This window comes from Furipterus horrens, unplaced genomic scaffold, assembly GCF_987537825.1.
Source record: "Furipterus horrens unplaced genomic scaffold, mFurHor1.1.pri manual_scaffold_3, whole genome shotgun sequence".
NCBI lineage: Eukaryota > Metazoa > Chordata > Mammalia > Chiroptera > Furipteridae > Furipterus > Furipterus horrens.
The window spans coordinates 64,787,219-64,804,797 of NW_028327173.1; the positions used below are offsets into that span (position 1 = coordinate 64,787,219).

General features: G+C 34.2%; 1 protein-coding gene across 1 annotated transcript in view; it reads right to left on the reverse strand.

Moving 5' to 3' along the window:
* COL24A1 (collagen type XXIV alpha 1 chain) overlaps nt 1-17,579 on the reverse strand; it is a 295,110-nt gene that overhangs the window by 209,776 nt on the left and 67,755 nt on the right. Inside the window, exons 11-13 of the mRNA XM_090268285.1 lie at nt 17,310-17,354; nt 7,892-7,945; nt 5,745-5,789 (exon numbers count right to left, since the gene is read on the reverse strand). Of these exons, the coding sequence (XP_090124411.1) occupies nt 5,745-5,789; nt 7,892-7,945; nt 17,310-17,354 (144 nt within the window). The remainder of the gene's footprint in view (nt 1-5,744; nt 5,790-7,891; nt 7,946-17,309; nt 17,355-17,579) is intronic.

Genomic DNA, 17,579 nt, shown 5'->3' on the forward strand with positions numbered 1-17,579 from the left:
TCCTGAAAAACTATAGTCTTCTGAAAGTTATCCAGGATAGCTCAAGAGCAGTTTTTAGTTCCACAAAGATAAGCTGAAGGTCCTTCAGCACTTCCTACCTACCGCACTTCTCTTCCACAAGATGATGAAGTAGAGAGGAGAAATAATTTCATGCATGGGAGCTTAGCTAAGAGTGTTTGGGATATAGTAACAGAAACAGAAGATCCTCACACACAGTAATAAATAACAGAGAACTTTTGAGTCAAACTAAGTTTTTTTTTTTAAAAAAAGACACCAAAGGATAGGTTCTTTATATCAAAACAGCAGCCAGTGGTCAATTAGAGGTCATAATGAGTGAGTACATTGCGGAAAAGGCTCTAAGTTCTATATTGGGCTTTTCAACCATATCCACCAGCACTCACAGGAGATAATCACTGTCATTAACTAAAAAAGTAAATGACAATAACAATCAACTGCATGAAAAATAGTTTATAAAAATCAACATCTTCTCATCAGAAACTAAACTAGCTGGAAGGGAACATCTGAGAGATAAAGCAGAGGCTGCAGTTCTGGTCAAGGAGATAAACTGTGTACTATGTATACAAAAGTTCTACATTTTCCTAATTTCATTCAAAATGCCACTTCCTTCCATTCTGCTCACATGCCCCTATACTTCCCAGGCTACAATCCTGCTACTCTTCTTTCCATCTCCTAAATATTCCACTTCTCCTTTCTTCTGTCTAAGAGTCCTAGCCTTTTCTATTCCACCCCATTCACACACAATCTTCAAGACACAGCTTAAATGACATCTCCTTTGTGATGCCCACTCTAAATCTCTGAGAAAATACAAGTTGCTCCTCTCTTGGTGGCTTTATCTGAGCCCATAAAAACAGTCATCACAATGTATGATATTGCTTATTTTTAGTTTTATGCCATTAGACTATAATTATTGCCAACAACAGAAATCATAGTTTGTTTATATTTTTAGGCCTAGATCTAGTTCAGCATTTGATACATAGTAAGTGCTCACATTATTTTGATTTAAAAATTTAATAAACATAAAATAGAGGAAGTAATACCTGCTCTATACACTTTATAAAAGAGATACATAAGTGAAAATATTTTGCAAAGTGCAAAATACCATCTATATTAATGCAGAAGAGATTAGGATTACAAAGATGATCATTAGTGTCATTTGCCATTTTAATTTTTGTAGTATATTTCCCATTTACCAAAGGGTAAGTGAAGAAAGAGAAAGGACAGAAAACCCAGTTATTTGTACTGAGCACTATTATGTGTCAGGCACTGTTCTCAGTCCTGGAATTGAAAAATGAAGAAGAGTTAATTATTAGGCAGAAAAGTAGAGGCAGAGTGTTTCGGGCGAGCAAACAAGTGCAATGGCCATCTAGTAGGGAGGCTGCATGACATCTGAGGATGAAAGCTTTGTTATTGCACAGACTGTTCTCAGGATGCAGACAAAAAGCAAAAGCCTAGACATCTTAGGCCATGAATTTTGGTCTTAATCTTAAGCATAATAACAGTAGCTTTTGAGTTAACCAACATAATGCTAATAGGTTAAATGAAGCCACAAAGAATATCTTTGGAGTCAAACTCCCTCTCTTTCCTTTCTCTCCCCATTGATAAGGCCACTGACTACCACCTACAAGTTTCACCCTATTCTAAGTTCTGAGAAATAAAAATGGTCCTTTTGGCTCTCCCTTTACATAGAGCTTCGCATAAAGCCTAACAAAATCTCATATGACAGTATACATTTTAAGGTAATATGATTTTTAAGAAGGTGGTATAGCACAAAGAGTATATTTAGGACTCTGGATATAGATCACATGATTTCAAATCCAGGTTCAACACTTATGAACTAAGTGGTCTTGGGTCAGTCAGATAATTAAATGACATAACACATTTTCCACATAACAAGCACATAGAAAATACTAAATAAATAAAAGTAAGTTGTTATTGCTAATTTTACTATTATTACTGTATTAGTATTAGATAAAAGAACAGTTTAAATGTCTTAGACTCTCTCAGGTTCTTTGACTCTTAATTCTATACTCTTGGTATCCCCAGATGGCAAGTTAAAACTTGTTATCTTGATTTTTACTATAGTTCCAATAACTGAACTCCTGACTTATTCCCTTGGCCAAGTTGTCACCATCTGCCTTGGAGCAATTAAGGTGGGGTGAAAGACATTAAATTTGGAGTCAGAAGACCTGTGTTCAAGTTCAAACTAAAAAATATTGTGGCTATAATTTATGACATAGAACTCTAGAGTTTTAATTACCTACTACACATGTTAGAGTAAGCTCTAAGTTAATTTTTAAGAAAAATATTATCTCTGTCCGTGGTTACATCCTACTTTTATATGGATATAAATAGTTTACTTTTAAGATTCTATTTTCATTAAGCTCCTTACATTTTACAAAGTATGTCAATTTTGCCTTTAGCTCAGTTGCATATTAAAGCATACAGTTCTATATAAAATATCTGCAATTCATATCACTATCATTAACCATTAGCTTGGCTGGGAGAAATATATTCATGAACCTATATCAGGAGTAGCAGTCTGTTCACTTCAATGAATCATCTAAAATTATTAGGAGGAGACTTCCGGCCAAGATGGAGGCCTAGACTGACATGCTCCTGTCTCCCTCCACAACTAAGAAGGAATACAACTACCACAAAACTAGAAATAACCAGAAGTTCAAGATAATAAATGGAAGTCCAACGTATGAAGTTATAAACAAGTGGTGCTCGTCCAGACAGGTAGGAGCGGTAAAGCCAGGGAGAAGAGTTCAAGCTGTGCTGTCCATGGCAGCAGCAGCGATGGAGGCAGGACAGCAGTAAGCACAGACACCCGTATTTAGGGGGAGGCGAGAAGCGCCTATGGAGCAGCCCTGGCTGCAGACCAGACCCGTCAACTTGCAACTCCAAAGTCAGGGAAGGCAGACCTCCATTGCCTTGGACTGTGAGGCCCAGGGTGGGTGGGGATGGAGGATGAGGCTCCTGGTCTCTCAGCAGAGAGTGAAAGGCAGGAATCCATCTTGGACCCCCACCCACGCAGAAAACACCACAGCGCGGTGAGACGGGTTGCCCGGTTGTGATGAGTGCATGGGGCTCCATCCCCTATAGCATAGGAGGTGTGACAGCCCTGCCCAGGAAGCAAAGGTAAACTCAAAACTGTCAGGATGACACAGATCATTATAGAGATCCTGGTGATGCAGCTGACCAGACAGCAAATATCTAATCTAATGAAGCAGCAGATAGGAAATCTTTCTGAGGCTCAGTTCAGAGCTTTGGTTATAAAAATGCTTACAGACCTAACAGCAGATCTTAAACAAGAAGGGGAAAATATGAAGGCTAGTCCTGCTGAAACGAACAAAAGCACATATGAAACTAGTGGTGAGGGCAAGAAAACCAGGGATCAAATCAACAAATCAGAACATAGGGGAGGAACAAACAGTCAACCAGTGTAGAAAGAGGAAATGAGAAGTGAGGAAAATGAGGAGAGGTTCAGAAACTGATCGGACAGCTATAAATGGGCCAACATCCGAATCATAGGGTTGCCAGAAGGTGAAGAAGAAGAACTAGAAATTGAAAAATTATATGAACAAATAATGAAGCAGAACTTCCAAAACTTGGGGAAGGAAATAAACTTACAGGTCCAGGAAGCACAGAGAGAACCACTCCAAGACACATTATAATCAAAATGTCAAAAATTAAGGATAAAGAGAGAATATTAAAACCAGCAAGAGAGAAGAAGAGAATTACATACAAAGGGGTTCCAATAAGACTATCAGCTTATTCCTCAAAAGAAACTGCAGGCAAAAAGAGAGTGGCAAGAAATGTTGAAAGTAATGAAAAGCAAAAACCTACAACCACAATTACTCTATCCAGCGAAGCTGTCATTCAGAATAGAAGGGCAGAGAAAGTGCTTCCAGGACAAAGTAAAACTGAAGGAGTTCATCACACCCAAACCACTGTTATATGAGATGTTAAAGGGACTTGTTTAGGAGAAGGAGGATCAAAACTATGAACATTAAAATGAAAACTGTATCACAACAACCAACAACAGAAGCTAGGGAATTGAAACAAAGGCAGACTAAGTAGGTAACGAGAGTGGGAAAAGAATTACAGGTACGGGGAACATTTTGGGGGGAGGTCGGTGGGAGGGGGAAGGAGGGAAAGGAAGGGAGATGGTACAGGAATTAAGAAGCATAGTAGGAGGGAGTGGAGTATATAGGAAGACGTTGAGAAGAACTATATGCACAACCAGTGGGCATAGACTAAAGGGGGGGGACAACCGGAGGGAGGGGGTCAGTGGGTGGAGGGGAACAAAGGGAAAAGAAATTGGGACAACTGTAATAGCATAAACAATAAAGCATAAAATAAAAAAAAAATAATAAAATTATCAGAAAGGTATGTATCTGAATTACATTGTTTTGGTCTCCACAGAATAACTCACACTAAACTATGTTTTGCGTATGTTAAGCACTCAAGTGAAACTCAAGAGTTGAAGTCACTGCATAAAAACTGATTAAGTGTACAAACAATACAGTCACATACTTTTAGTATAATAAATAAATTACATATTTAAATGTTTAATGGTGAAGTCCTGTTCCTATCTTTTGTTCAGGATGGTTTTCCTAACCAATTATTCAATTTTATTCCCTATATTAAGTCCACAGATGCCATGTGTTTTTGTTCAGAACTGTGTCTGTCCAGATTAGATGGTCAGAAAGACTTTCTCAAAGGAAAGAAGTGGCTGTTCTATGTCTTATACTTTTTAAGAAACTGTTTACAATAGCCAAGTGCTAGAAACAGCTAAGTGCCCATTTGTAGATGAGTGGATCAAAAAACTGTGGTACATTTACACAATGGAGTACTATGCAGCAGAAAGAAGGAACTCCTACCACTTGCAATAACATGGATTGAACTAGAGAGAATTACGCTTAGCAAAATAAGCCGGGCAATGAAAAACAAATACCATATGATATCACCTAACAAAGGACACCAATGAATAACATAAACAAATGAGCAAAACTGAACCAGGGGCATGTAAACAAGGAACAGACTAACAGTTACCAAGGGGAAGGGAGGGAAGGAGAGAAAGAGGGTAAGTAAGGGAAGAGTCTTGTCAAAGAACTAGTATAAATGCCCCATGGACGTGGACAATAGGGTGGGGATTGACTGTGGGAGAAGGGATGGGCAGGGTGGGGGGAGCAATGGGGGAAAGTGGGACAACTGTAATAGAAAAACAATAAATAAATAAATAAAATATTTGATTTAATTACCTTTAGAGAGAAAGGAAGAGAGGGAGAGAAACATCGATGTGAGAGAGAAACATAAATCTGTTGCCTCCTATACATGCCCCAGCTGGGGATCAAAGCTGCCACCCAGGCACGTGCCCTGACTGGGAATTGAACAGGCGACTTTTCACCTTGCCAAATGATGCCCAACCAATTGAGCCATACCAATCAGGTTGAAGAAACTAGTTCTTAAGTAACATTTAATGAGATAGATGCAAATATATATGTACACATAAATCTGTAGAAATTTATTTTAGCTTGTCACAAAGTATAATTTTTGATTCATATGATTAATCTAATTTGCATTAAGAGATTACACGTGAGTAAGGTGGGAAGCCAACAATGACACTAAATTCATTTTTTCTAAAGTTTTAAAACATATCTAACAAATACAAAGTCACAAGAAAATATTTTATAAGAATGATAATATTTGATACTCACTCTGAGCCCAGGAAATCCAGGAGGACCAATATTACCTACAAGTCCCTAAGTAAAAGAAATGTGCATAATTGGTTAAATGTAATTCCAGAATACTAAGTAGTTTCTAAAGATGAAGACAAAAACTTTTTGGAAAAAAATGTATCAAATTTTAACAACTTCTACAGCTAACTTCTAAAACTTTCCTACTCTTATGCATCCTCCTAAAAAGTGTAAATCTCTGGTGGCAGTTTACATTCCTCAAAAGTACTCCTGGCTCCATGCTTTTGACTGCTAGGGCTACCACCTAGTCTAGGATATAGCTTTCTCTATGTATCCTATGTATCTAATAAAGAAAATAAATCCCATTAGTAATCAGCATAGACATAACTAGCCTATATAGTGTATAAAAAGACAGGTGATAAGCATACAAGGTTAGAAGAACATTTTCAGATGATTTAAAGCACTATTATCTCCTTTGAAGTACATTATTTAAATTCTCTAAACATGAGTTTTGTCATTATAAAATAATATTTGTTATCATTGTTGCAAAGGTCACAATTATAATTATCATATATAAAACGTTTTAAAATTTTTCATAAAATGTTATACAAATGTAAGACATTACTGCACTGATAAATTATTTAAATGAGATTTTAAATTATCAACAGTAATGTTTCCAGTTGATTTGTAATGGGTCTTTGTGATGGTCTTTTGGTAATTTTTAATCCACTCCATGTCAGTGTTACATTTTTACATGATACAAGATTCAAGAAAAGTCTCACTTTTTTGCATTTAAAATTATTTTTAAGCAAAGGTATACTATAAAATAGAGAATCATGAACCAATAAACTGAAAATATCCAGCTTATTTTTGCATTTTAAAGATTTTTAAAGACTCAAAATGTTCTTCAAGAAGCATTATATTTTAAAGGGCAGATTTCAAAAAGAAAAGTTTTAAATAGTGCAGGAGTCCAGCCCTAAAAAACTTCATGTATATTTAACTGACAAAATATTCAATAAGATGGCTTCACCCTAAGTATGGAAGTACAGTCATGTGCCTCACAATGATGTTTCAGTCAACAGCGAACCACACATGCAACAGTGCCGTACCATGCAGACACAGTGTGCAGTAGGCTGTACCGCTTAGGTTTGTGTAAGTACACTTTATGATGTTCACGTAATGACAAAGCATCTAATAATGCAGATCTCAAAACATAACCTTGTCATTAAGTGGCACATAATTGTACCTAAGTGGTATTAAAATCAAACAAGTAAATAACGTTTACTTTAGTATGCTTGAAATGGGAAGTTCCCCAGAATCATGGGCAAGAATAAGATAGTAAATATTCTAAAGATAGCATTATAATAAAAGTTAAGCTAAATTCACTAAATAAACTAAAACAGTTACAATTTATAAAAATAAATAAAGAGAAACTATTTTCAAATACTTCAAAAACAAATGCTAGTATTTACATATATCTAAATATAGGAACTCTTCCTAATGTAGGCTATAAGAATTTTGTAGTTGATTCAAATTTTACCTTAAAATTTTATGAAAAAAATGTGTGCATGACATAAATTAGGGGATAGCTATTGGATGCTTTTTGAGGACAAAATGGAGATATTGACTAGTATCAAAAAACAGCAATTCATCATTATTCTTTGATAATATTTTAAACTTATTTTGAATGGTGGCTTCCTAATCTGAACACATATATCTGAACAATCCCAAAGGAAAAAACTTTTCTATAAAATATTCAAAAGGTTAATCAATGACACATTTGAATCCGAAAGAACAGTCACCAAATGCACAATTTTAACATGATGCTTGGTTAGCACCTTCATGTACATGAAGAGCTTCTTTCCCCCTCTCCCTCAATATGAAAGACAGTACCATGATCATATTTTTCTAATATTTTACTTAAGCAGTCACATTTAACATGGTCAAAATAATGTCGGTGATTGTCTCTCAAGATACAGTTGATTCATTAAACATTGTTGGTTTATTTCCCATGTTGTTAAAGGACAAACTGAAGTGTGTAGAGTGGCATCAAAACTGTCTGGCCAACAGTGCTTATTCATGCATATGGTAATGACACAGGCAAGTACAGTTGCTATGCAGTCTGAGTAATGTTAGATTGCAAGATTAGACCCTCACAATTTACTCACAGGACTACCATCAGGACCAGCAGGGCCTCTCTCTCCAAAGTCACCTGGAAAACCCTGGCCCGGGGAAAGAGAAAGAAATGTTAAACCCAAAATAGATAAAGAATTCAATTTTGCTGTGCTTTCTTGGTAAGAAATTTAGTGATAGGAGATATTTATTTTCTAATCCTTAAATGGTAGTGCAACAAAAATGTATACTGTTTTGCATAACACTTCATTGATTTGATTAAGTACAGTATTTCTATATTTCATAAAAATTATTTCACATGCCATTTAATAAGTACAGAAAGGTAAGTTGGAGAAAATAGAAATGTATTCATCATTATATAAAGAATCACTGAATGAGGGGAAACATAACCAAGATTTCCAGCTGACCAATTCATTATGTATGCTATTCCATGCTGTTCCTATAATCACACCACAGAGAACAAAATGGTTAATATCACGAAGTATGTGCCAGCACACGTACCATATGTTAAGGGCTTTATGCACATAATTAGATATACATAACTTCATTTCATCTTCACAACAGGTTGAATAAATGAGAACTGATATTTTCACTTTGCAGTTGACAGAATTAGAACACAGAGGGGTTAAGTCACTTGCATCCACCAATGATGGGTGGGACTGAGAACTGAATGGAGTCTGTCTGATCGCAGAGTCAACGGTCTCTTTCTGCTGTGCTGTGCTGAACACTTTAACTCCCCCATTACAAGACATAATATAACATGTCAAAAACCACTGAAGTGCAGTTTTATTGGGGAAAGGCATAACGCACATAAATACTATAAAAATAAAATGTGGTGTCACTGAAAATTAAGCTTCCCAAATAGCTACTGAGAATTCCACATTGTAAAACTATAAAGACTAGTAAAGTAACACACTTTCTCATTACAAACTCTACTGTAAAATAACTTCGTTACTCTTACTTGATATGTTATAGTTTTTCTCTAAAGATTTATTAATGGATTTAAAAGGCTACTTTACAAAATATGATTGTGGGAGAAGGGGTGGGCTGGGTGGGGGGGAGCAATGGGGGAAAAATGGGACAACTGTAATTGTAAAACCGAAAAATAAATAAAAAAAAGATTTATAAAACTTATTGTAAGCACTTTAATAATTTTAATTTTTAAACACATAAGGCTAACAAATAATAAACTACATGATTAGATTCTTATAAACTCTTTATTTAGACAACCCAGTATAAAATATTGCATGTTAACAGACTGACAAAAGTCATTGGTTCACGAGTACAAATATGAATGGGCTAAGTTTAAAAGATGTTTTAACAATGGAAATTATATGTCATTTCTAAGAAATAGTTAACTTGCAATAGAAGCGGTTTCTCTTATTCTGTGACCAGGAGATAATGCAAAAACTACCCATGTAGTCAAACATATTGTAGCCATACTCCCTTCGAAGTCAGTTGAAGTTAAGGCAGGTATTTTGCTTTCATTGTCCTTGGAAGTCAAATTCTGTTGTTAACAAGCTCACAAATCTGCAATAAGTTATTCAATTCAGTATGAGCTAATATAGGTATTTGAAAGTATTTATGGTGCACAGGTAATGGAAAAAGTAGAGGAAAATATTGCAATAAATCTGACACATAATAGATGATTGATTTTTAGATAGATCATAAGTAGGTTTTCCAGAAACCTCAGTGAAATAATAAAGAATGAGGGATATATTGCATAATTCCATTAACGTCAAATGTCCAGAATTGGAAAACCCACAGAGATAGAAAGCAGATTACTGATTGTCTGGGCTTGGTGTTGTGCTAATAGGTGGGTAATGGGGTGTCTTTCTAAGGTGATGAAAATGTTCTAAAATCAACGTGATGCCTGTATAACTCTGTGAACATACTAATTATACACTTTAAAAGGGTGAATTTTATGATATGTGAATTATATTTCAGTAAGGGTCTTCTTAAGAAACAAATAAACAATCAGTCTAAACAAGTAGCTGGACTGCTAAGTACTTCTATTGCCTGCTCAAATCTCACCAATATCTTCAGCAATTTCTGTCTCTAATGACAGCAATAGTACCATCTGCAAATGTTCATGGCATTCAGACATGAGGTTATAGGCAAGAGAAATGGAGAACAATTTCTCTGAGGCCAGAATATTATTAAGCTATGGTGATTACCTTCAATGATGAATCCCTCCATGATTCTCACTTTCTGGTATTAATGTTCTTATGTAGTTCCCTCCCAGAATACAGAAGTGATAACATGGAACTTCTAAGGCATGTCATAAAAGGTAATACATTTTTCACATTGGTCTCATGGATCAATTTCTATGGTGGAAGCCAAAAGCTATGTCATAAAGACACCCAAGTTGCCATGTGGAGATTTCCCAAGAAGAGAAATGAGGCCTCTCACCAACTAGCACCAAAATGGCCACCCAGTAAGTGAACCAAAGCAGATCTTCCAGCCCCAGTCAAGCCTTCAGATGACAATAGTCCTGACCAAAATCTTGACTGTAACCTCATGGGAAACCCTAAACTAGACCCACCCAAATAAGCTACTCCCAAATTCCCGATCAACAAACTCCAAGAAATACTATGTATTTATTGTTTTATATCACTAACTTGGAGTATTCTGTTACACAGCAATACAGAGCTAACACATATAACAAACAGGAGTGGATGTCTAGGGTTCCTATGCCAATGCTAAGGGGTGGATCCTGAGGGACAGGGATAGTTGTGTGTATGTGTGTGTTTTTTAAATACATTTATTTTTTGTGATGTTCAGGACCTCAAAAGTGCAAAGCCCAGATCAAATTTCTCTCTTTGTCTGGGTCTAACATGTACTGTTATCAAACATGATAGTTTTCAAACACTAAAACAGAACAAGTATTGCAGACTTTGCATGCTTGAATATATGTGGTGCTAAAATTTTAGAACACACATAGATACTACATTGGGTAGTATAAATAAATACCTTGAAACAGTAGAAAACTTATTCCTCAGGGAGTCTAATAAAAGGATTATTTTCCTAGTTCTATAAAATTATAAAATTACTACATATAAAATATATAGAGAAATATGAGTACCAAGACAACCATAAAATACTAATGATTACATTTCCAAAATTAAAAAAATAAAAGCAACAAAAAGTTTTTGTCAAGGACTACAGATAATCATGAACATATTTTACTCTTTCTAAAGAACAAAGATTTAGAAACAATGTATACAATCTAAAATAGAGATAAAAATAATCATAAAAGGCATATATATACTAACTAGGCATTAGCAATAAAAACAGAAGTTCAACTTTACCAAGACTAAGCAATTAAAAGACACGATCACATTAACTTATCTAGGATTAAAATAAAACCTAAAAGTTAATTCTACACATTCTACATATGAATATATATTACAAAGAAATCCCGATGTTTTAAAAACCTTCAAAAGTGAAACTTAGTTACCATAGGAAAAGGCTAGAGTGTGAAGTACTCCACGATGATCCAACTTCTGGCTTCTTTTCCTCACGGGTAGGATAATTTGATTCACACTTCAAGGGCTAACCATGTCCTGATTCTTGGGACTAACTTTAAACTTAAGTAGGAATTTAAGGAGTTCTAGTCCAATTCTCAGAGACTTAGCTTCATTTCAGGCTTACTGTGAACCTAGCTATGATTTGAACCTCAGTTCTCAGAGTCAAGCCCCCATCTTGTTCTTAAAGACTGATTACAACCTTGTACTAGTTTCTAGGAATGGGACTGTCCCTTATACTTGTGTCCAAAAAGCAGTTTTGGTACACAATATCACGTCCTATCCCTCAATAGTAGTGGCCCCACCTTATTCTTGCCATTTTTTCCCCACAGAGAATACCGTCCCAAACCTCACTGCCATAAATGCACTCACATCGCCACCTTCCTGACATTGATAACCTACAAGACTCTGAGTTTTCCCTTAATGTATCTGCTCTGAAAATAATTGCCTAGCTGAACTTGCACTTGTTGGTGTCATATCTCTATGAAAACTAGACTTTGCCTAGACTTTCCCCAAATTATCAACGGTAGTTCACTGAGTATCCATCCCTCTTCTCAGTATCTGTCCCAACCTTGAAAGTAGTTTAATTCAGACTTGGGCTCTTCCATACATCTTGTTAAGCTACGGTTAGCCAAATACAGTTAGTACAGATTACACTCAGTAAACTAGAATCCTGTAAATACATTTTTTCCTAAAAGAGGCACAATCACTTAAAAATTAATGAGTTTTTTGTAATGCTCTAGCAACAGTAGTACTTTATGATAGAATTGCAACCTTTTCCTAGGCAAAAGAAAACACTGTCTCCAAAGTTTCCATAAATAGTATATATACATGGAACACTACTGTGCAATACAAATTTAAGATGGTCTTGAGCTAAGGATAGAAACTAATAACAGATGTGTAGCAGAAGGATTTTATATTCTGAAATTTTAACACGCGAGTGAGAAGCCAAAATATAGTTTACTTTAAATAGAGTCTTGTAACAGAAAGATGTATAAGGAAACACTTTTCTATAATTAGAAAAGTAAACATCTCTGAAGTCTGAGTGTTACAATGCAGTAAGGGTGTTATTTTCTCTTGTATTGAAAGGCTGTGATAGTTTGATTTTCACAGGAAGAAAACAGAGTACACTTTTTCTCTTTGTCAGGCTTTAAATGTAATATAATTTTTTATATTCTATTCCTACCAGGTCTGAAAAACTCCTTAGAAAACCTCTATATTTTGACAACAATTTGAGAGTTGTTGAAAATAAACTCCCAGTCTCCAATTTCATGTTTATCGTCAATCCAGGCAAGTGAGTTCTGGCATAAGTATTGTAGATTTGTGGGGCCATATAAATATACATAGGCAACTTAGTACAAGAGACTTTTTTTTTTCAAAGCAACTGTAGAATTTCCTGACAGTGGCACTACAGAATGAAGTTTGATAACTTAGGTAATATATACAAAATCTGAAGTTAATAAATACATACACATCCTCTTCCCTTGCTTCCCTTGTTTTTTTAAAAACAGAGTTCTTTTCTATTATAAATCAGCAGATGGATCTGATTCATTAGATATGTTCCCAGAAGCTTCTCAAATAAAGACAGTAAAACATGTAAAATAGAACAGTAGTTCTATGGTATTTCAGAGTCCTGACCAATAAAGATTGTCTACTTCTGTATTTAGATCTCTGGAAAAAGAACTCAAGTTCTATCACAGAAAGTGAAAAGAAGGAATCAATAGTCTCCTGGGCCTCCCCAACTTCAAAGGCTGGTTTTACTGAATACACCTAGAACCCCAAGACATGTAGGAAGTGTAGGTGGGAAGGAGAGGAAGAGACAAGAACTATATCGTATCTAAAATCATGAGTACACAAATGTTTTCTAATATGTAATTAATTACATGAGGTCTTTAAAAATAATTGTAATGATTAGTAAGTACTGTTCTAAGATTTTGAAATTAAAAATAGATTATAATACAAGCAAGAACAAAAGGACTTCTCAAATGCCAACAATCTAAGGTCAAGGAACAAATGAATTTGCTAATATAGTTACTTTTACATACTCTTTCATCCTAAAATAAACCAAATTCCTAACAAAACCAGTTTTCCTACTTTCACTGCTTAAAACAAAAACAGATTTTGTTATAAATATCAACTCAATCTCTAGTTACAGATTAAGCACAATGTTTTAGTTTGGAGACAAAGAGTTTTCTGGGAAGATTTAATGTGAAATAACTTTTTAACACAAATATTAAATTTAAAAATATCAGTATGAGGCTAAGTAATAACTGTTGAATAACCAAAATAATATGCTTTTAATGTGTTTATTTTCAATAGCATCTATCTAATATTTATACTGCCTGGGAGAAGATATCTCTTACTTGTGAACCTATAATTTTATCTTTAAAAATACAGACATCCCTAAGAAAGCTGGCTTACAACAATTTAATTCCATGCTTAATGTTTACTCAGAAAAATAAATGATCATTTGGCCCGTGATATGAGTATATGATTTACAGCAACATTTTTCAAAACCTAAGCTTAGCAAAAGTACTAACTTGTTGAACAGTTATAAACAGGATTTCCATCTCCTCTATGATTCTGTGTTATATATGTATATGACATGATGTCAATATATGTACATTTAAATATTGTGTTAACTATGCATATCAAATACAGATTTTTAGTATACAGGTTAGAAACCAACTCAGTAATCTAAAGAAGCTCACCTTGATTAATATTTAGAAAAACCTGAACTTGGATTTTAAAGTTTTCTATGCCTTCATTATTTTGACTGTCAGAGTGTTTCATATCTAACATAATACAGAAAGTGAAGTGATTTATTTTATCAGTTTCTGGCCTTAATTTCAGACCTTAAAAATCTAACTGTAAAATGTTACACAAAACTTACAGATGTATCTAAAAAGAACTACTGCTGTTCTACAAATTATATGTTAACATAATTATTTAAAACTATGTTCATAAGACTGAATACTTCTAGCTACTTAAAATTTGAGGTAATAAGCTAATCTGAAACACAGGAAGATTAATTCAGTAATTAAGGGAAGTGATAATTGTAATAAAGTGCATCTTTTAATAATATTCATATTAAGGACAGTAAATTAAACAGCATGGGATCCACAGAACAGTAGCCTAGTGAAGCATCAATCCACACTTCTAAATAGCTCTGAAACAGCAGAAAGCTGAAAGTAACAGTCTTTGACAAGATGTATAGCCAAAGTTTCTTAGATACAGGTACTTTCTGATTTTGGCATTTCTAGGTTACTGTAATATTCTTTCAGATGCACAGGTTTCTGTTGTTATGGAAGCCTGGAATCCTTTAGTTCTGCTTCTGCATTTGAATATTTACTTCATACATAGCAATAAATAGTATAGAAGATTTAATAAACTGCCAGAAGAAAATGGCCATACTTATATTCCACACAACTGACATTTTCCATATCAAAGAGAGTGGAAATATTATCAAAAGATAGTTTCCTTTTACTGTTATTTAGACAGCAATGAGACCATTCTTCTCATGGGATTTTAATTACCTAAAGTGAAATACAAATGCCCCATGATGCATAATGTCTCATGTTAATATAGTTGTCCTAACTTATGGTCAAAGCTATCTGAAGATGATTTTACTTAAAATAAATAGAACATAAGGAAGCATTTACACACAGGATAGTATTCTGGAAGAGTCTGTGAGGTTAGCCTTGGCATAATTTATCTTGTGGCTGTAACTGTATCTTACTAAGTACTACGATTTCCTCCTAAACATGGCCAAATCATTTTGTGGTGAAGATGAGGAAAAGTACAGATAGTATACATGGCATATCACAGCACCAGACAAATTTTCTATTATAAACACTAGGGAAATACAGGATACATGTGTTTTTCAAATATTATTTTTAAGGGTCTAAATCTATTACAAAAGCATGTTTTTTTCTTTATTTTTATTGTTTACACTATTACAGTTGTCCCCACATTTCCCCTATTCAAAAGCATGTTTTTAAATCAATAAAACTTTATAAATTTGTATTGTAAAGAAGAGTACAATCAAAGAACCCAGTAATCATTCTACTCGCTATTTTTCCAGTTTTTCTTAAACTACCCTTTTGAATTCAATAGCGTCTCATGGATAATTTTATAATCCCCCATAGGGTAAGAAACCCAAAAGTTATCTATAAATTTCCATAAACAATGTTATAGGAAACTAGATATTTCCTATACATTGCCAAGGTAAAGTTAATATTTATATAAGACCAGTTATATTAATAAAGTTGGTAGCTACTGAAATGATACGTCCATCACAGGAGCTTTGAGAAAATATTTTCTCACCAACACCTAAAATTTGACCATTGCAGATAACTTATTTTGTCTTAAACTATATTTAAAATATAATTGCTAATAGGTAAGGTAACATTTAAGCATTGGAAGCAATTTATATAGTGGCATAAATAACTTAATTAGTTCTTTTACTGACAGCATACTTTGATAAGAGGAGAATGGGGAAAAAATTAAACACAGAATGGAGAATACAGGAATAAAGAAGATAAACTCAACCTACTGTCAATTTTGAGACAGCCTACATCTGCATATTTAATTTAAATATTTCATACATAATAAATTGGCAAGTATTTCTGTTGTGGTATATGTTTGAGGGCTAAAACATAAAGAAATAACATACCAACATTTTGAAGTAGAATGTAATTAAGTAAGGTAGCATACGAATATTTAGCACAACTTGAGAATAAAAATGGTGATGATGGTAAAGGTGATGCTAACAGTTTCCATTGTTGCTATAAGATTAGTCTTAAAGTTCAATGTAAGTGCAAGAAAACAAAATGTTTGCCTTATTTTTTATTTCTTGACAGTTTGGTTAAGTTCCATCTTAATAAATTAAAATCTTTAAAGTGAAACTTTAAAATAACTTTTATCATATTTCGTCTAAATCTCATGAAAAAAGAAATCATGCTATTTTAATCAGTGAGTAGAAGGGACAGCAGAATATCTAAGAAGTAAGGAAAAGGATACTGAATTTATATTCAGAAGAGCTGGGCTCAATTCTTGACTTGACCAGTTTTACTATGTGATTCTGAGCAAGTCTTTTAACATGTGCCTTCAAGAAATATTGCAAAGCTCAAAGGTTAAAATACTTTAAAACGATATTAATATTCTGGTAGGATTTATAATCCTTTAGCATTATCATCCAGATTTTAGTTATATACACCAAAACTTTAGAAAAGGTGTCATGAAAAGCAGTTTTCTTCCTCATAGACTAGAGAACACAGTATAGCATAGACTATCTCACCCAAATAAACATCTTTGAAAAGTAGTAAATACAGCACATGTGAAAAGCAGGTGGCTATTCAGCTGTATTAACTCAGCCAGCCAGAGAACCTGAGGATGCTTCTCTGAGCCAGTTATCCCGTTTGTTAAATAATGGGATATTGGATGATGTCAAAATTTCCACCCCTCTCTGAAATTATTGCATTATTTGGAGAAATTCTTTCTCATTGATTTTTTTCCTTAACCTGAAAATATAAGAAGTGTTAGCAAACTAGTTTCTCAGAGAACATCTGAAGCAGCAGGTAAAAAAACCTCTAACTCATGAGGGTGGACAGTGCTATCGTAGTGTTTTAAATTGTACATGCATTTTCTGTGACATTTTAGCTCTTGCCATGGGATAAAAGGTTTCTTCCACTGGTACATTAAATGGGTTATGAAGTATTAAATTTTAAACTATTTTTAATCTAACTTTTCCTTTACATTCTCAGGTAGTATTTGCTAGATTATCAAAGTAGCAAAAATTAAATTTTGTGAATGACATGGACTGTGGACAAGAACATCGACATTCATATTTTAATAGGTGAGAAATATGTACATAATTAGATAATATTGCTCTAAACTGAACCTCAAGAAACAAAAATTGAACTACCTGTCTTCCCTTAAGACCCTTCTTCCCACGAATCCCAGGAACACCCTAAAATATAAAAGAATCAAAAGTTAAATACTTGTTCGATATTTTTTCCTCAAACATCAATTAATGAAATATGCCAAAGAGAAGAGAGAAATAAGTGTTCTTTAAATTGGTGTGATATTCAGAAAAGCTTCAATATATTAATGTAACTGAAGTGGACCCTTTTCTTCTTCATAACAGAATCCTGATTTTATTCAAGAATCCCTCCCATTTGTACTTCCAAATGGA